General features: G+C 47.3%; 1 protein-coding gene across 1 annotated transcript in view; it reads right to left on the bottom strand.

Moving 5' to 3' along the window:
- Positions 1–5,284: 5,284 nt before the first annotated feature.
- The window catches only part of DRC5 (dynein regulatory complex subunit 5), a 63,245-nt gene continuing 48,431 nt past the window's right edge, over positions 5,285–20,098 (bottom strand). Inside the window, exons 3-5 of the mRNA XM_082251740.1 lie at positions 12,909–13,483; positions 10,378–10,827; positions 5,285–5,610 (exon numbers count right to left, since the gene is read on the bottom strand). Coding sequence (XP_082107866.1) covers positions 5,413–5,610; positions 10,378–10,827; positions 12,909–13,483 — 1,223 coding nt within the window. The 3' untranslated portion in view covers positions 5,285–5,412. The remainder of the gene's footprint in view (positions 5,611–10,377; positions 10,828–12,908; positions 13,484–20,098) is intronic.

The raw sequence follows: 20,098 nt of genomic DNA, 5'->3' as shown, positions 1-20,098 counted from the left end.
ATGATTTTAAAGGCTTATATGCAAGTTATTGCCATAAAAAGTGTATGGGGTCCTGGGTACTGCCCTGGGGTACATGTATCAATGCAAAAAGGATTGTTTATAAAGGAGCAGTGATTATAATGATACTTAAAGTGAAACAATAAAAATGAAAAATTCCTCTAAATATTTTGCCTGGGGGGGGGGGGCCCTTAATGTGCCTGTAAAGTGGTGCATCTGTACGATGTATGTAGTCTGCTGCAGCAATACTGACATTTCTAATGGAAAAAATGTAATTGGACTTGCTCGCAGTTGTAATGTATTGTCGGCTCCCGGCAATACAGATAGAAAACAAAAAGAAAAAAAGCAGCATAGGCCCCCCCCCCCCCCCAGTCCATAATAGGCCCTTCTGGTCTAGTATGGATTTTAAGGGGAACCCTACGCCAAAATAAAATAAAAAAAATGCAGTGGGGTCCCCCCCAAAATCCATACCAGACCCTTATCCAAGCATGCAGCCTGGCAGGTCAGGAAAGGTGGGGGGGGGGATGATCGAGCACCCTCCACTCCCGAATGGGAATCGGGTACATCGTATCCTTACCCATTCACCAAAAAAATGTACAAAAGTAAAAACCATTTATTAAAAAGAAAAAAAAAAGTAGTGTCCCTCGATGTAAATCCATCGCCAATCACGTCGTTCGCCGGAGACCCCACACTGTTTTTTTTTTTTTAAGTCAGCTTGACATGGCATTGCTCTCGGTCTTTAACATTGGCGTCTATAGGAAATCTTGGTCAGCTTAGCATGGCACTGCCCCCGAACCATAAGTGACAGGGACACCAAACTTGAGGAGCACCGAGAGGGGACTAAGGACAACAACATATATGTACACTACACTGACTGCACTAAACTGACTGAACACACTATACACCAACTACTCTGCCTTTGACCAATCATGGATTTCACAGAAAATACAGGTCAGGTGCATGCTTTGGCCAATCATCAGCAATTAATGCACTGCAACAGCGCAGCGCATTATGGGGCACTCATCTGCGGGCGAACTTGCCCCTGAGCGTCCCATTTGTTAGTGTGTTCAGCGAACACAGGAACAGCTGATGTTCAAGTCGAACATACGTTCGTTTGACACGAACACAGAGCCCATCCCTAACCACAAGGCTGGAAGAGCTCAATTGTCTAGCACAGCCTTTCTCAACACAGAGGAGCCCTTGAAAAAAACTTTCCAATATCAGGGAACCCTTGCCAAAAATGACTATATCCACAACTCATGATTCATTAGCGTGATGGTCAGTGGGAAGAATGCTCCTTACATTTGTGGTCATTGGGAAGAATTACCGCCTTACAGATAGCTAAAAGGATCAATGGTGTCAGTGGGAACTTATCATAAAGAAAGACATTTCTCATTGCTCAAGGAACTCCTAGCAACCTCTGAAGGAAACCCTAGTTGAGAAACCCTGGTCTAAAATGTCTTTGTGTGATGTAGTATTAACCACTTGCCGACTGCCTAACGTCGATTTACGTAGGCAGTCAGCCCCTCACAGGCAAAGCGACGTAGGTCTACGTCGCTAGCCTGTGAGGCTCTAGGGAGCGAGCGCGCACCGCCGGAGGCGCTCTCCCACTCAGGCTCGCTCACGGACCCCCCCTGCGCGTGTGCCCAGCGGACCAGATGTCCGCCGGGCACTCGCGATTGTCCGTTACAGCGGGAGAAAGGCAGGCGGCTAATGTAAACACAGCCGCCTGTCATTCTCCCCTGTGTAAGAATGGAGATCATACGGTTCTGCTATGTAGGACCGTTGATCTCTGTTCTTACACCAGTAGCCACATCCAATCACAGTTAGAAGCACGTCCCTAGGGACACACTTAACCCCTCCTTTTCAAATAAAGTTAACTCCTTCCCTGCCAGTGTCATTTTTACAGTAACAGTGCATAGTTATAGTAATGTCACTGGTAACCCCAAAAGTGTCAAAAATGTCAGTCAAGGGTCCGATCTGTCCGCCGCAATGTCGCAGTCCCGCAAAAAAATCGCAGATCGCCGCCATTACGCGTTAAAAAAAAAAACAACAAAAATGACAAAAATCTTTCCCTTAGTTAGTAAATGCAATAACTTTTGCGCAAACCAATCAAAATACACTTTTTGCGATTTTTTTTACCAAACATATGTAGCAGAAAACAAATTGGCCTAAAATGTTAAAAAATTTAGATTTTTACATTTTTTTGGGGGGGGAATTTCATATAAAAAAATTTTAAAAATAGTTATTTTTGCAAAATTGACGTTCTTTTTTTGTTTATAGCGCATGATCAAAAAATTGCAGAGGTGATCAAATACCACCAAAAGAAAGCTCCGTTTGTGGGAAAAAAAGGACGTCAAATTTGTTTAGGTACAGCGCCGCACGACCGCGCAATTGTCCGTTAAAGTAACGCAGTGCCGAATCTCAAAATAGGCCCTGGTCAGGAAGGGGGTAAAATCTTCCGGGGCTTAAGTGGTTAAAGAGGAAGTAAACCCTCCTCTGCAACTTGTACCTATAGGTAAGTATATGATAAGGCCTATAGGTACTGTAAATATCTCCTAAACATGCACCGTTTAGGAGATGTTTACTTTGCATGCAGCCAGTGACATCACTGGCACATGCGCTCTGAAGGAACGGCCGCTCGTGCCGTTCCTTCAGAGCCCTGTGCCGTGAACGTTGGCTCCCTCACGCACGCATGAACATGTGACACTGATGATGGGCAGGAAGATCTTGCCAAAGCATGTGCTCACAGTCACCAGATTCCTGAGCAGAGTGGTCACCTTACAGAAGTTGATCAGCCATTACTTTGGTCCCACCCGAATCTCTGCCATAAAGCTGGTTTGTTCCAAGTGTCCTGCTGCTCTCCATTTACACACATAAATTAACCCTAAAGAAGGGGGTCCCCAAAACGCGTCTGGTCACCACCACTAGATCTTCAATAAAATATCTAACGTAACGCTGCTTCTTCTAAATGCTTCACTCATTTAGGGCTACAAGCTTTGCCCTTCCATATATTGTGAAGCACTCGCGATTCCACATTCATTCTCATCAATTTATGAAAGGTCCCTGAACCTTGATATAGCTTACTGGCCAGCTTACAACCTGGACCTCACAAAAAGGTAGTCTCAAAAGATTATTTTTGTCTTTTACAACCTGCTAAAAATTCTTGCAGCTCAAAAGAGCATTCAAAACAACAAGAATGATGAAGACCAGGAATCAATCCCATGTAAGTCAATATGTTGACATCAGAGAGGTCTGAAGAGTCAAGAAGAGATGAGAGCACCACAATTTAGTATGATGAAAGAGGAGTTCTAAAATCCTGAAATGTGCTGGCTGTCTTATATTGACCTCCTATGCAATAGAGACTTACTGGATTCATGCTAAACTTATTGCGCTCACTATACTCTTCAGACTACTCTAGAAATCCCTAGAAATACCCCAACTGACAATAAGTTGCCTCTAATATTCAAAATTTGGATTTCAAGCTTAATTTTCCCTACCACGGGTCCAACAAGTTTTCTGTTAAGCCAAGGGGTCTCCAAACTTTCTAAACAAAGGGCCAGCTTACTGTCCTTCAGACTTTGAGAGGGCTGGGCTGTGGCCAGTGTGTATTGGCATCAACGGAAGTAAACAAAGACCCAACATTGGTGTTAGTGGGAGGAATAGTGCCCCATCATTGGTATCAGTGGAAGGAATAGAGTCCCATCAACTGTGTCAGTTGGAGGAATAGTGCCCCGTCATTGGTATCAGTGGAAGGAATAGTGCCCCATCATTGGTATCAGTGGGAGGAATAGTGGCCCGTCATTGGTATCAGTGGGAGGAATAGTGGCCCGTCATTGGTATCATTGGGAGGAATAGTGGCCCGTCATTGGTATCAGTGGGAGGAATAGTGGCCCGTCATTGGTATCATTGGGAGGAATAGTGGCCCGTCATTGGTATCAGTTCGAGGAATAGTGCCCCTTTATTGGTATCAGTTGGAGGAATAGTGGCCCGTCATTGGTATCAGTGGGAGGAATAGTGCCCCATCATTGGTATCAGTGGGAAGAATAGTGGCCTGTCATTGGTATCAGTTGGAGGAATAGTGCCCCATCATTGGTATCAGTGGGAGGAATAGTGCCCCGTCATTGGTATCAGTTGGAGGAATAGTGCCCCGTCATTGGTATCAGTGGGAGGAATAGTGCCCCGTCATTGGTATCAGTTGGAGGAATAGTCCCCCGTCATTGTTATCAGTGGGAGGAATAGTGCCCCGTCATTGGTATCAGTTGGAGGAATAGTGCCCCGTCATTGGTATCAGTGGGAGGAATAGTGCCCGATTGTTGGTATCAGGGGAAGGAATAGTTGCTCATCATTGGTGTCAGAGGGAAGAATAGTGCCCCATCATTGGTGTCAGAGGGAGGAATAGTGCCCCATCATTGGTGTCAGTGGGAAGAATAGTGCCCCATCACTGGTGTCAGTGGGAAGAATAGTGCCCCATCACTGGTGTCAGTGGGCGGAATAGAGTCCCATCATTGGTGTCAGTGGGAGGACTAGTGCCCCATCATTGGGGTCAGTGGGAGGAATAGTGCCCCATCATTGGTGTCAGTGGGAAGAATAGTGTCCCATCATTGGTATCAGTGAGAAGAATAGTGCCCTATTGTTGGTGTCAGTGGGGTGAATTTTGCCCGATAAAGGCAAATAAAAAGACAAATTTGGCCCCAGGATTGGGGACCACTGTATTAAGCCAGAGAGGTGAAATGCACAGAGCACCCTACCAGCAATATCCATAAAATCCAGCATGTTTTTATAGCACGTTGGAAGAAGCAGTGCTGATTTCTCCCCTAACCCTGTCCCATTCCATCATTGTCATACTGAGTGGGGTAGTCTAGCACTGGCATAGCCCCGTTTTCTTTCACATTTTTTGTATATATCCTATTGGGGTGATGGTGCATGACTCAATTGGTTTGGACTAATTTCATTCTCTGATTCCCATTCCATCACTGACAATATGGCTGCTGCCTCATGTTTTGGAAAATGAAATAGGCTGCTCAAGTATTCTGGGGATTGGTGTAAGACAATGGGGGCGTGGCTTGTTTTGCTTTAAAGCCTGTTTTGTTACAGTTTTTTATCAAGATGGAGATAGTGCCACTCCAGTGCTTCTCATCTTTATGGAAGTAGAGTATGTACTGCTAGCCTTTACCTTATTCCTCCCAGTGGGATTACCTTTTCTCCCATACATGTATTAATTATCTTTACCCCATGTGAAAATGTTCTCTAAATAATCCAACAACACCGTACATTTTTTTGCATATCATTTATTATGTACTTGGTATATGTATATATGTTTGTGCCCCCTTACCCCTCTGGCTGGCTCTAACCGGACATCACAGTGGCCGATTTTAGAATGTTTCTTGTGTCCTCGTGATGGAAACATCATTTTTAGTACATCTGGGGCAGAGCCCGGGTTTGGATTGGTGCTGGTTTTGGTTGGCTCTGTAGTCGGGCCTGCTCTTGATTGCTTCTCAGAACCTGGTTTATGAAGAATTCGCTCTCCTGTCCCACATCGGTCAGCCGCAGATCAAACTCCAGCAGGGTCTTGTTCTCGGACATCCCTTCCAGCAGCTGCTTCCCCCCATCCTGGAGACACAACGAAGATCATATGATGCCAGACATACAGTAACTCCAAAGCCCTAATCAGACTCATAACATTTGCTGATCCTTCATGGTAAAATGAGTGCTGTGCTGTGTATCTGATGCATTGAGCATCACCATATAGGCTAATCCTGGGCATGCATGACAATATGGTCATATTTGGTTCCACAGGGCAGAAGGTTAGAGAGACTTTGCATGGACAAAGTGACAGGTTCACTTGTAAGAACCAGTGCTGTATTTTGGCCTAGGCCAACAAGACCCAGGCCTAGGGCGGCACTTTGCAGGGGGCAGCAAAAAAGCCACCCCCCTCCACCTGAGACTCTATTGGCCACTGGTTGCTAGAGCCGCCTCTCTCATTCCCCCCTCTCTCTCGACCCCCCTCTCTCTCTCTCACACCCCCCTCTCTCTCTCACCCCTCCTCTCTCTCTCTCTTTCAGCCTCCTCTCTCTCTCTCTCACCCCTCCTCTCTCTCTCTCTCTCACACACCCCCCTCTCTCTCTCTGGGCACTGGTTGCTAGAGCCGCCTCTCTCACACCCCCCCTCTCTCTCTCACCCCTCCTCTCTCTCTTTCAGCCTCCTCTCTCTCTCACCCCTCCTCTCTCTCTCGCTCACCCCCCTCTCTCTCTATGGCCACTGGTTGCTAGAGCCGCCTCTCTTATTCCCCCCTCTCTTTCACCCCCTTCTCTCTCACTCTCATCCCCCCTTCTCTCTCACATCCCCCTCCTCTCTCACACCCCCCTCTCTCTCTCACCCCTCCTCTCTCTCTCTCACCCCCCTCTCTCTCTCTCTCACCCCTCCTCTCTCTCTCGTCTCCCCCTCTCTCTCTCTCTCTCATCCCCCTCTCTCCCTCTCTCTTCTCTCTCTCCTTCACCCACCCCCCCCCCCCCTCTCGGGAGATCTCAGGAGTTAATGCTGGGACTTGTAGTCCTTCAATTTTGGAGGGAGCCACATCCGTTAAAAAAAAGGAGTGGGGCAATTTACATAGGAGGGGGCGCCCAATTTTAGTCTTGCCTAGGGCAGCACGAAACCAAAATACACCACTGGTAAGAACCCATTTCCCCCTGCCCTAACTCTGTGTAGGCCCTGTATTAGATGGTGTTGGAGCCTTCACAGGATTAACTTCTACCTTCAGGTGACGGTGTTCAGAACTGGTGATTGGCCACTCAGACCTGAGCACTGCATCCTGGGAGGAATTTATAACAAAAAATAGTGTCACACTTTTTATGAAAACAAATATAACCAAACCCTATCCAATTTTCACATAAACCACATCAAAGCGTATCATGCAGAGCAATATTAATGAATTATTAATGCATCTCAAAGAAACATGAACATAAATAAAATCTCTCAAAACAAATCTTGTGCTATGTGTGTCTCCTTCCACCATTAACTGTGCTTAACCCCTTTGCGTCGACTCCCACCGGTCCTTTAAGGGTTTTGGCATTCCAGTAGTCGGGACGGGGCTTGTGACCATGTGACCGCCACGATTGGCTGTCACGGCAGTCACATGATCGGAAAATTCACGATCGTAAGAAGCGATCAGGAGCTTATCATGAGCCGCTGGTCACTGTGCAGGGAGCGCGCAGGGTGTATTTGCGTTACTGCACGCAAATATGCGGCCCCTCGGCGCCAAGGCCCGGACGCATGTTTCAATGCGATCGGCGCCTAGGGGTTAAATACTTTCCACAAAGCTGTGTCACAACCACCTGTTGTGCTCTCACCTGGACTCCATGACCTTATATATTATGTATGATCTTATAAGGCTTTTGTCAGGGAATCCCTGTGAGACGTCTGGCGCATGGATATGCGCATGCGCAAGCTATTTCCAGAGGAATGGCTAATTGGCGTTCTCATGCACACGGGAGTGCGCGAACGCGAATGCACACACTAGCACGCACAACAGCTCTTGCCGCCAGACGGACTATTTAAAGGGAGCTCTTTCCCATTTCCTTTGCTGACTGATCTTCAGCTGTACCCTGTTTCCTGATTATTCCTGTATGCTTTTCCCATTGCTGACCTGGCGTGTTCTGGACTTGACCTTGGATTCTGCTTCTACCTCTCTGTTAAACCTGACCCAGCTCCGTCCCCGACTTTGGCTCTGCACATGATTTGGTACCCCGCTGCCCGCCTGTTGATGACCCTGGCTATTCCTGAAACTCTGACCGCCTCTGACCCTGGCTCTCAGAGCTACCTGAGTGCTTGCCTGGCTCTCTACTGCACCTGTCTCATACATTGCTGCACGTTCCAGTTTCCAGGGTCCGGACAAGCTGCCTATCCTGAACTATCAACACCCACAGGCACTCGTGTCCCTCCTGTCCCTTGACACCCTCTGTCTCACCTTCAGTGGGGTCTGAGCGGGAGATATAAGAGAGGCCGACCTCGTCAATTCAGTCTCCTTCCAGGTATGTGACAGCTTTTGTCCCTGAAGAAGTCACGTGACCCAGGTGATGAAACGCGTAGGGGCGGGGCTTACTGGATGATGTGACAAAACTCGAAAATAGCGGAGGGCCAGTAAAACACATTGGAAAACCGCACTGTTAAAGGGTAATTCCACTTTCGTGGGGAAAAAAAATAACATAGAATATACAATTGCGACACAAGTCATATTGTAATTGAATGTTATTAAAAATGACCTTTCCTTTTCAATCTGCGGCTCTGTAATTTTCTCTAAAATTCAATATGGCCATCTGGAGGTGTTCTGTACACAGATCGTATACAGAACTCCCCCAGAAACATCTATTTCTGCTTGTGTGATTGGCTCCCTGACTTTCCCAGAAGTCTGCCTAAGATACAAGTCAGATACCAGGCATTCCCTGCAACAAAAATATCATTTTTGCTGAGATACTCCAAAAAGGAAATTACTTCTAAAGGGATGCAGACACTGCGACTTTCCTCATTAGAGCCTTGCAAGTGCAGAAGTTGATTGATAATTATGAAACCACTCCCATTAGATTCATTTCCCACATGGATACAGACAGAAAGTGATTTCTTCAGAACAACATAAGGTAGGAATCTGCAACAAAGGTTGGTATAATCCTTGCAATGCATAAATATCACCCAGAGGGGAAGGTTTTTTTCTCAACAAAAGTGGAGTTACTCTTTATAGGGAAAATGAATAAAGCTCTATGTAGAGTTTATGTAGAGTCTGTTTCCTTGTATGTTTCCTGAGTGGAGGAGAGAGATGGAGAGTGCCTTAAAGGGATATTACCTGAATTGCCCAGAGGAGTAAGTGGTTGACCGAAAAAGGGATTACCATCTTGGAAAGCCACAAGCGGGACCAAAAGGATGTCTTATGTCCATTAAAGGCCACAGCCTCTACAGCTCAGGGGGAGCAGCTGGGGGGGGGGGGGGGGGAAGAGTGTCGCTCAACAGTGGGGTTTTATTACCCCCAACCCCACATGTGAACAAGCTCTTCAGACCCATTTTTGGAGTGTGGACACTCGCTGGGGAGCTATTTGAAAAGAAAGGGCAAAGGTACCACAATACACATCAAAAAAATTAGCAACAAATGTGCAAAGGTGTAAATGTTTCCATTGAGGTGACTAAATTATGTACTAATTTACACTATATTGTCAAAAGTATTGGGACGCCTGCCTTTACGCGCACATGAACTGTAATGGCATCCCAGTCTTAGTCCGTAGGGTTCAATATTGAGTTGGCCCATCCTTTGCAGCTATAACAGCTTCAACTCTTCTGGGAAGGCCGTCCACAAGGTTTAGGAGTGTGTCTATGGGAATATTTGACCATTCTCCCAGAAGCGCATTTGTGAGGTCAGGCACTGATGTTAGACAAGAAGGCCTGGCTCACAGTCTCCACTCTCATCCCAAAGGTGTGGTATTGGGTTGAGGTCAGGACTCTGTGCAGGCCAGTCAAGTTCCTCCACCCCAAACTTGCTCATCCATGTCTTTATAGACCTTGCTTTGTGCACTGGTCCAAATCATTTGATGGAGGGGGGGTTATGGTATGGGGTTGTTTTTCAGGGGTTGACCTCGGCCCCTTAGTTCCGGTGGACTAAGGCGTCGGCATACCAAGACATTTTGGACAATTTAATGCACCCAACTTTGTGGGAACAGTTTGGGGATGGCCCCTTCCTGTTCCAACAAGACTGCGCACCAGTGCACAAAACAAGGTCCATAAAGACATGGATGAGTGAGTTTGGGGTGGAGGAACTTGACTGGCCTGCAAGGAGCCATCCCCAAACTGTTCCCACAAAGTTGGGTGCATGAAATTGTCATGGTAGGCTGACACCTTAAGAGTTCACTGGAATTAGGGACCAAGCCCAACCACTGAAAATCAACCCCACATAATAATCCCTCCTCCACCAAATGATTTGGACCAGTGCACAAAGCAAGGTCTATAAAGACATGAATGGTCAAGTTTGGGGTGGAGGAACTTGACTGGCCTGCACAGAGTCCTGACCTCAACCTGATAGAACACCTTTGGGATGAGAGTGGAGACTGGGAGCCAGGCCTTCTCGTCTAACATCAGTGCCAGATCCCACAAATGCACTTCTGGGAGAATGGTAAAACATTCCCATAGACACACTCCTAAACCTTGTGGTCAGCCTTTCCAGAAGAGTTGAAGCTGTTATAGCTGCAAAGGGTGGGCCAACTCAATATTGCACCCTACGGACTAAGACTGGGATGCCATTAAGGTTCATGTGCGTGTAAAAGCAGGTGTCCCAAAACTTTTGGTAACATAGTGTATCTATAGTCCAGGCCATATCCAGGTAAAGGTGATTCAGGTACATACCAGACCAATGCGGTTGCTGGAGAGGCTGATGCTCTTTAGTGTCGTATTCTGGGTGAGGACCTGTGCCAGGACAGTTGCTGTGGGTTCGGACAGCTCGTTGCTCCCCAGATGCAGAGTTACCAAGGTGCTGTTTTTCAGCAAAGCGTTAGAGATCGCCTGGCCGCCCTCATCTCCGATGTGGTTTAGTCGTAGAGTCAGTGCATTGAGGGTGGAGTTTTTGGACAATGCATGAGCAATGGCCTTAGCTCCATGCGGCCCCACGTTGTTATTGCACAGGTTGAGAATCTGAAGCTGGCTCTGGTTCAGCAGTTTGCCTATAGCACGAGCTCCGCGGTCTGAGATCTGGTTGTGTGACAGGTCAAGGTGAACCAGAGATGGATGGTCTAGTAAACTCCTGATCAGGATACGGGCCTTGTCATCGTCCACTTTACTTTTGTGCAGCCTAAAGACCTTGAAAATGTGGGGAGAATTATTAGTAGAAGAAGACATTAGTAATACTAATTAGTAGGTGAAGGAGGATGTGAAAAACGAGAGCTGTGCTTACAATGACCAATCAGAAAAGAGAGATTTGCTTTTCAACAACCAATTAGAGAAAGAGAGCTGTGCTTACAGCAACCAATCAGAAAAAGAGAGCTGTGCTTACAGCAACCAATCAGGAAAAAGAGAGCTGTGCTTACAGCAACCAATCAGAAAAAGAGAGCTGTTCTTATAGTAAACAAACAGAAAATAAGGCATGCTTACCATTCTAAATCAGATACTAAATATCTAAGCAAGGTTATACCAACACCTGGGGTTTGCAGGGTGCAGCTGTCCCTGGGACCTTTAGGTGTGGGGCCCTGGCATCATTTCTTTATTTCACAGCTGTGTGCAGGCATTACCTTCAAAGACCAGCATTTCTTTCTTCACACCACTTCTATGCTATTATCAGTTCTCTGGGTCTCCATAAGGCACATATGTCAAACACAAGGCCCGCGGACTGAATCCTGCCCACCAGGCCATTTCGGGTGGTCCTCCCACCTTTTTTGCAGCTGTGGCACTTCCCTTGTCTATACCCAACCTTGTCCCAGCAGTTGGCAGCAGAGAGGAGGACAGAACTCCACCCCCAGATTCTGCGCTTCTCCACACATTCCCAGCACCCCCTCATCTCTGCCTACCCTGGTCTCAGCATTCAACAGACTCAGGCAGCTGACTCCAGCCCTCCTCTGGTATTCCTCTAGAACCTGCACTTCCTGCTTCCCAACTCTTCCCCCAGCTTCTTCCCGGCAGCACAGAAGGTAGGGGGAATGCACTGTGATGTAAGGGAAGGTGGGGCCTCTTGACTTCTGATGGTGAAGAGGGGGCGCTTGACATCTGATATAAGGGGAGTGGGGTTGTCAGGGATTCACTATTATGCGCAGGCGCACTGGTGCCGCAAACTGGCAAACGCCTATGCGCATGCGCGTAAGCAGAGGTGCCTTGAATAGTTAGAGGCTACCATGTAATAGTTCGAGGCTACCACGGAACAGTTCGAGGCTACCATGAAACAGTGTGAGGCTACCATGGAATAGTTTGAGGCTACCATGGAACAGTCCGAGGCTACCATGAAATAGTTCAAAGCTACCCTATCATATTTGGCACCAAACGCCCTATTTAAGGGGACTGGTCACACTGATTCCTTGCTGCGTGATCTTCATCTCTCCTGTTTCCTGTACCTGAATTACCTGCTGTTCCTGATCATCTGACCCAGCTTGCTTTCGACCTTGATTACCTGCTGCCTGCCCTGACCTCGGCTTGTCTTGACTACTCTTCTGCCTCACCCTGATCTGCTTATCCGCTACCGGCTATTGGACCTGGACCCGCTCTTGGCCTGGCTGGGGAATCCGGAGGACCGCGACCTGGTGTTAGTACGCAGCCAAATCCATCCACACCATCAGGGGCCCTGGTGAATACCGGCTAGCACTTAGACTCCGCGCCTCTGGTGAACCTGTGTCCTGCTAAGATATCCTGTCAGCATCCCTGTCCTGGGATCGAACATAGTTCCAGGCTCTTCATCCGGTGAGACATTCCTCTACATGTCAGGCTCTGCCACGACATCCCTGACAGGGGTGCTCTAGACATCTAGTCCTACACATGCAACTGGCCTTTTGAGGGCAACCATAATGCTAATGTGGCCCGCAATGAAATGGAGTTTGACACCCCCACTATAAGGGAAGCTAGAACCCATTTTATGAAATATAAGTAGAGGGGGGCTGATGAAGAACTTACGATCAGTTAGCGTTCAGAATGCAATGGTAGCCCCAAAAGCTTGAAAGATCTATTGTTCAAATGGCTACTTTTGATCCAGAAGTGGCAGCACACCCTCTTCACACCTAATAGTCAGTGCTGCCAATACACTTGGACCAACAATGAGACGTGGAATGGGGCTTTAGGATTCTGAAAGGCTCTGCAATCTTGTTCTGGAAGGGTGGTGAGACCTTTGACAGATCTACAACAGCAATAACTGTCCCGAGGCCTCTTGTCTCCTCAGAGCCAACTGTCTTCTGATCGCTTACCTTCAGGTCTCTGAATGTCTTGAAGGTGTCAGCCAGCAGATTGCAGTCCCGCTCTGTGAATCTAAAGAGGTTCCACTCAAAGTTCATGCCACAACCTTTAACCCCATAGACAAGGTGCAGTTCCTCTAGACCATGTAGTGAATGGGCTATGAGGTTGAAATCAAAGTGGTCCATGGATGGAAGGTCACCACCGACCTCACTTCCTTCATCAGAGACTTCATCAACCTCCTCGTCCTTCTTGATCTCCACCCTCACTGGTGGCAGCAGCTGCTGGATGTCCAACCTTTTCACATAGTCCTTGCTGAGCTCAGCAGTCTCACAGATGGTTCGTATCTCGGTCACATCAGGTATGAATCGTTCAATGAGGCTTTCCAGGTGTCTCTCGAAGAATAACCTCTTCCAGCTGGAGCCATATCTGGAGATGTCAGAGACAGGCCAACGTTCAGCACAGCAACGTCTCCAGTATTCTTCATAACTGATTAGATTTGCCGTCACTTGAAGGGGCAGTAAGGTGGAGAGAGCATCCAAGACTTTGACTCTGTGTTTCGGGAGCAATTTATCCAGAATAGGCTTATCTGCGGACATTTAATAAAAGGAGAGTTGTTCAGACAAGTAACACCATAGGCAAAAAGTTTTGTATAAAAACTGAAAAGTAATTTTTAAAAAGGGACCTTTCAGGAATATGAATCAAACCACATATCAAATACTATTAAAAAAAAAAACGATTTTGAAAGTTTTACTACCACAAATTATTTTGTTTTAACACCATGCACAGAAGCATATTCATATTACAAATGTACAATATATTACCATTTAACCTTGTGTGATGTCTGCATGATTTTGTCGTTTTATCAGGATTTCTTCCTTTTGTTTTAACCTGGTGATCCTGCCAGTAACACTTCCTGTCCTAGAGTGACTACACTCCCTCACTGTATGTATGGGGAAGCTGCGTTGTCACCCTAAGACAGGGGTCTGCAACCTTTAAGACAAAAGGAGCCACTTGGACCCGTTTCCGAAGAAAAAAAACTGGGAGCCGCAAAACCATTGCGACATTTAAAACAAATATAACACTGCATATATGCCCCCTTTCAATGCAGAGACCAGCCTACATGCCCCTTTCAATGTAGTGACCAGCATACATGCCCCTTTCAATGCAGTGAAAAGCGTACATGCCCCTTCAATATAGTGACCAGCATACATGCCCCTTTCAATGTAGTGACCAGCATACATGCCCTTTTCAATGTAGTGACCAGCATACATGCCCTTTTCAAAGCAGTGAAAAGCGTACATAACCCTTCAATATAGTGACCAGCATACATGCCCCTTTCAATGTAGTGACCAGCATACATGCCCTTTTCAAAGCAGTGAAAAGCGTACATGCCCCTTCAATGTAGTGACCAGCACACATGTCCCTTCAATGTAGTGACCAGCACACATGCCCCTTTCAATGCAGTGACCAGCGTACATGCCCCCTTTCAATGTAGTGACCAGCATACATGCCCCTTTCAATGCAGTGACCAGCGTACATGCCCCCTTTTAATGAAGTGACCAGCATACATGCCCCTTTTAATGAAGTGACCAGCGTACATGCCCCCTTTTAATGAAGTGACCAGCATACATGCCCCTTTTAATGAAATGACCAGCAAACATGCCCCTTTCAAAGCAGTGACCAGCGTACATGCCCCTTTTAATGAAATGACCAGCAAACATGCCCCTTTCAAAGCAGTGACCAGCGTACATGCCCCTTTTAATGAAGTGACCAGCGTACATGCCCCTTTCAAAGCAGTGACCAGCGTACATGCCCCTTTTAATGAAGTGACCAGCGTACATGCCCCTTTCAATGCAGAGACCAGCGTGCGTGCGTGCGTGCGTGCCCCCTTCAAAGCATCACTTCACTTACCTGCCATCACTGTGCCTGGCGTGCTGCTGACGGGAGTCGGGTCTCGGTCGGACGTCTTCTTCTTCCTCGACCTGCATTCGCGCCGCTGTCCTCCTCTGACGGCGGGCGGGAAGGTGACGTCGGGACGGTGCGTGACTAACACACGCACCGCCCCCCATGTGACGTCACCCGGGATGTCCTCTATGATTGGTCCAGCCTGGACCAATCACAGCCAGGACAGCGCCACAGTGGGGGAGTGTCAGGGCGCATTGCTATGAGCCCGATGACACCCAGAAGGCCGCCAATCGGCGGCTCTGTGTGACGCACAGTGCGCCTCCTCCCCTCATCCACCCCGGAGCCGCGGCAAAGGTTTAAAAGAGTCGCATGTGGCTCCGGAGCCGTGGGTTGCCGACCTATGCCCTTAGACAAGACCACAGATCACCTCCCCTTCTCCTTTTATTTATAGGAATGGGGTGGGGGATCCATGTATATTCCATTGCTGATATACACTATGCAGCCACTTTATTAGGTACATCTTGCTAGTAACGGGTTGGACCCCCTTTTGCCTTCAGAACTGCGTTCATTCTTTGCAGTATAGATTAAGGTGATCAGATTTTTAAAATGAAATCAGGGGATATATATTTTTTTTTTTTATTGGCAAATGGTAAACTATTTTATAAGCATATTTTCCTCAAATTATATATGCAGTGTATGTGGTATGTATCTATGGAATGATTGTATGATATACCGTATATATTTCTCACATTTCATCCATGAGTCAAAAAAAAGATACTTCTTAGAATTTTTAGGGATATGACTACCAAATGATAAGAAGAAAAGATATAGAAATAACTTTTTAATTCATATTTAGTTTTTTTTTTTTCTGACCAAAGAAGCGCAGAGGTGTGCAATGTACAGAGTGCAGCGTTCAGGGGTGCGCAATGTACAGAGTTCATGGGTGCGCAATGTACAAAGTGCAAAGTTCAGGGGTGTGCAATGTACAGAGTGCAGAGTTCAGGGGTGTGTAATGTACAGAGTGCAGAGTTCAGGGGTGTGCGATGTACAGAGTGCAGAGTTCAGGGGTGTGCAATGTACAGAGTGCAGAGTTCAGGGGTGTGCAATGTACAGAGTGCAGAGTTCAGGGGTGTGCGATGTACAGAGTGCAGAGTTCAGGGGTGCACGATGTACAGAGTGCAAAGGTCAGGTGTGTGCAATATACAGAGTGCAGAGTTCAGGGGTGCACAATGTACAGAGTGCAAAGTTCAGGGGTGTGCAATGTATAGAGTGCAGAGTTCAGGGGTGCACAATGTACAGAGTGCAAAGTTCAGGGGTGTGCAATGTACAGAGTGCAGAGTTCAGGGGTATGCGATGTACAGAGTGCAGAGTTCAGGGGTGTGCGATGTACAGAGTGCAGAGTTCAGGGGTGTGCGATGTACAGAGTTCAGAGTTCAGGGTGTGCAATGTACAGAGTGCAGAGTTCAGGGGTGCATGATGTACAGAGTGCAAAGTTCATGGGTGTGCAATGTACAGAGTACAGATTTGAGGGGTGTGCGATGTACAGAGTGCAGAGTTCAGGGTGTGCGATGTACAGAGTGCAGAGTTCAGGGGTGCACGATGTACAGAGTGCAAAGTTTAGGGGGTGCACAACGTTACAGAGTGCAGAGTTCAGGGTGGGCTACGTATGGAGTTCAGGCATACGCAAAATTAAGAGTGCAGAGTTTAAGGGTGCACTATATAGAGAGTTCAGGTGTGCGGTACATGCAGAGTGCAGGGTTCAATAGTGCACTAAGTATACAGTGCAGAGATCAGGGGTGTGCTACGTACACAGTGCAGAGATCAGGAGTGTGCTACATACAAAGTTCAGGAGCACGCTATCAACACAGTGCAGGGTTCTGGAGCGCGCTAAGTACAGAGTGTAGCATTCAGGCATGCACTACATAGAGTTCGGCATTGCAAATGAGCCGATTCTCTTGAAAAGATTGCATTTGGTGATGGTACTGATCACCAAACTCAATATGGGATATACTTTACACTAACATGAGAAGAGAGAGACAGTACAGAGAAAGATATTACTTTTATTGCGATTCAGGGCTCCTGCACATAGGTGGCTGAGCCCATTCAGTGTAATTGCAGCCCAGGTACAATGTACAGCCTGACATGAATAGTTGCATGCTGCTGTACTCATGTTTATGATCACTGTACAAAGTAATACAGCAGCACACAACTATTGATGTCAGTGACGGGCTGTACACTGCACCTTGGCTGCAATTACACTAAATGGGCTCATCGACCTGTGTGCAAGAGCCATGGTCTGATGGCCTTGATGGAGGGATGGTTGGACGGAGGGAGAGATGGAGGGAGGAAGGGCTGGAGAGAGGGAGGGAGGGATGGGGGAATGATAGTTGGAAGGATGCAGCAAGGGATGGCTAAAGGGATGGATGGATGGAGGGAGGTATGGATGGTTAGATTGATGGAACAAGAGATAGTTGATTGGATGGATGGAGGGCTGCTTGGATGGATGGTTGGATGGATGAGGGAGGGGTGGTTGGAGAGATGGAGGGAGGGATAGATAGAGGGATAGATGGAGGGAGGGATAGATGGTTGGATGATGGAGGCAGGGATGGTTGGATGGATGAGGGATGGACGGTTGTAGGGAGGGATGGTTGGATGGATGGTTAGATAGAGGGATAGTTGGGTGGACAGAGGAAGGGATGGAGGGAGGGAAGGAGGTATGGTTAAATAGAGGGAAGAAGGGATGGGTAGAGGGAGGGAGGGATAGATGGAGGATAGAGGGAGGGAGGGTTGGATGCAGGGAGGGATGGATGGATGGTTTGAGGGAGGGAGGGAGGGATGGTTGGATAGAGGGAAGGATGGTTGGAAAGAAGGAGGGATGGATGGATGGATGGAAGGATGGAGAGGGGGATGGACAGATGGAAGTAGGGATTGATGGAGGGATTGATAGAGGGAATGGAAGGAGGGATAGATGGAGGGAGGGATGGAAGGAGGGATGGATGGAGGGAGAGAGGGATGAATGGATGGATGGATTGAGGGATGGTTAGATGGATGGAACAAGAGATGGTTGATTGGATGGATGGAGGGCTGGTTTGATGGATTGATGTTTAGATGGATGGATGAGGGAGGGGTGGTTGAAGGGATGGATAGAGGGATAGCTGGAGGGAGGGATAGATGGTTGGATGATGGAGGGAGGGATGGTTGGATGGATGAGGGATGGATGGTTGTAGGGAGGGAGGGCTGGATGGTTGTAGGGAGGGAGGGATGGATAGTTGGATGGATGGAGGGAGGGATGGTTGGATGGTTAGAGGGAAGGATGGTTGGATGGATGGTTAGATAGAGGGATGGATGGAGGGATGGAGGGGGGGGTTAAATAGAGGGATGGATGGAGGGAGGGATAGAGGGAGGGATGGTTGGAAAGAGGGAGGGATGGTTGGATAGAGGGATGGATAGAGGGAGGGAGGGATGGAAAGGGGGATGAATGGAGAGATGGATGGAGAGGGGGACGGAGGGATGGAAGGAGGAATTGATGAGGGCTAGAAGGAGGGATGGATGGATGGATAGATGGAAGGAGGGTGGATGGGGGGAGGGAGGGGTGGATGCGGGGAGGGATGGATGGAGGGAGAAAGGGATGGATGGATGGATGGATAGATAGAGGAATGGATGGAAGGATAGAGGGAGGGAGGGATGAATGGGGAAAGGGATAGAGGAAGGGAGGGATGGATGGAGAAAGGGAGGGAAAGAACCCACAGACATCCTGTCCTGTGCTCTTTTAATTTTCTGTATCACACACAGCCTCTGCACTCTCATTGCGGCAGAAGGCGTTTCTTTAGACTCCATAGAATATCTACGCCTATCCCTGGTGCAGCAAAGAACAGGGGCGTAATAAAATACAAAAACATGTGCCACGTCCTGAATATCAGAATGCAAAAAAGGGGGGGAGGAATAAATGGACTTTGAAGGCACCGTAATAAAAAAACAACACTTTATTTTAGATACGCATTAAGACCACAAAAGTGTGTATCGACCGATCAACATGGACAATTTCATTGATCAGAGGATACAAATGATAGGTGAGTGGGGAGGACCTCACACCTAAAACATACAATGCAACGGACAATACAAGATTGCATTTGAATGATGTACAAAGGAGAAATAGGGCGCTATACGCTGCACACAAGCCGCACCACGGTGCAGGCAACGCAGAGCGTCCTGTACAATAAGATAACAGCTTCCACAAGGAAATAAACCAATATATCCAATTGCTCTACATGTTTCGCCTGGTGTTCAGACTTCATCCGGAGCGGTTTGGAATATAGCTTCTGTGTGGTAGGATACAATGGGATTAGTATAGCAACATACCATCAGTAAAATGAACATTGATGTTGCAAGTTGAATATGTCCAAGCAATTAACATGTCGCCAGTTAGAACACTAGCTGGCAAATTGCTAGAGTGTTCTCATGATTAACATCTAAAATAGTACAGCTGGCACAGAGGGAAAGGGAGATGGTAGACTCACCTCCAGTCATGGTCAAACTGGGTGGGCTATGGGTCACTGATACAAGGGTCTCGGGAGTAGAGGGGTCACTATGGGGAACAAGGGAGAAAGTAGCAAGACATAAAGGATCATATAAGTCAGGTAACAATACCTACCCATAGGAAGATGTTGCTGGAGCCAACCAGTAGGCGCCAGAAGCATAATAAACCAATCTTGTAATTAGTAATCACGAGGGGTGACCTGTTGAGGTAGCTGGAGGAGCACGCACTGCTTATGGTCAGATTAAAAGAGAATCAGGTAGTCACAATATAGAGTAGGCCTGTGGTAAGGAGTGAGATGTCATAGGGCCAGTTAGAGTAGCAGATGACGGCATCCAAAAGATATAACAGGGGGTAATTATAGCGGCAAATAGCAATATACCCAAGCCAAGAAAATGTCCCACGAAAATGGAGATGCAGAAAGCATAAATAGTAGCAATGACAAGAACCAGCACCCACAGGGTTAATGAAACCTAATCAGAAAAGTAGATTAGATATATGGAGCACCAATACCTACAGGGAAAAATCACAGGAGGGAAGTGCCGAATGTCTAAGGACAGAGGCCGTGAAGGGTGGCCAATGTCGGTGTTAAAGTTAGTATATACTTACCTGTCCCATATATAGCCGGACATAAGGCATAAGGTAAAGTAACAGGCAGTTCCTCCAAAGCAAAAAGAGCTAGCAACAGATATACAATCAAAAACTAGACTAAAACTTTAAATAGACAGAGCGGCGAAATAAGGAGATAAAGATTACCATGCA

This window comes from Pelophylax lessonae (assembly GCF_965119305.1).
Source record: "Pelophylax lessonae genome assembly, chromosome: 3".
Lineage (NCBI taxonomy): Eukaryota > Metazoa > Chordata > Amphibia > Anura > Ranidae > Pelophylax > Pelophylax lessonae.
Note: the sequence above shows the minus strand (reverse complement) of the source record. Positions and strands in the feature narration are given on the sequence as shown.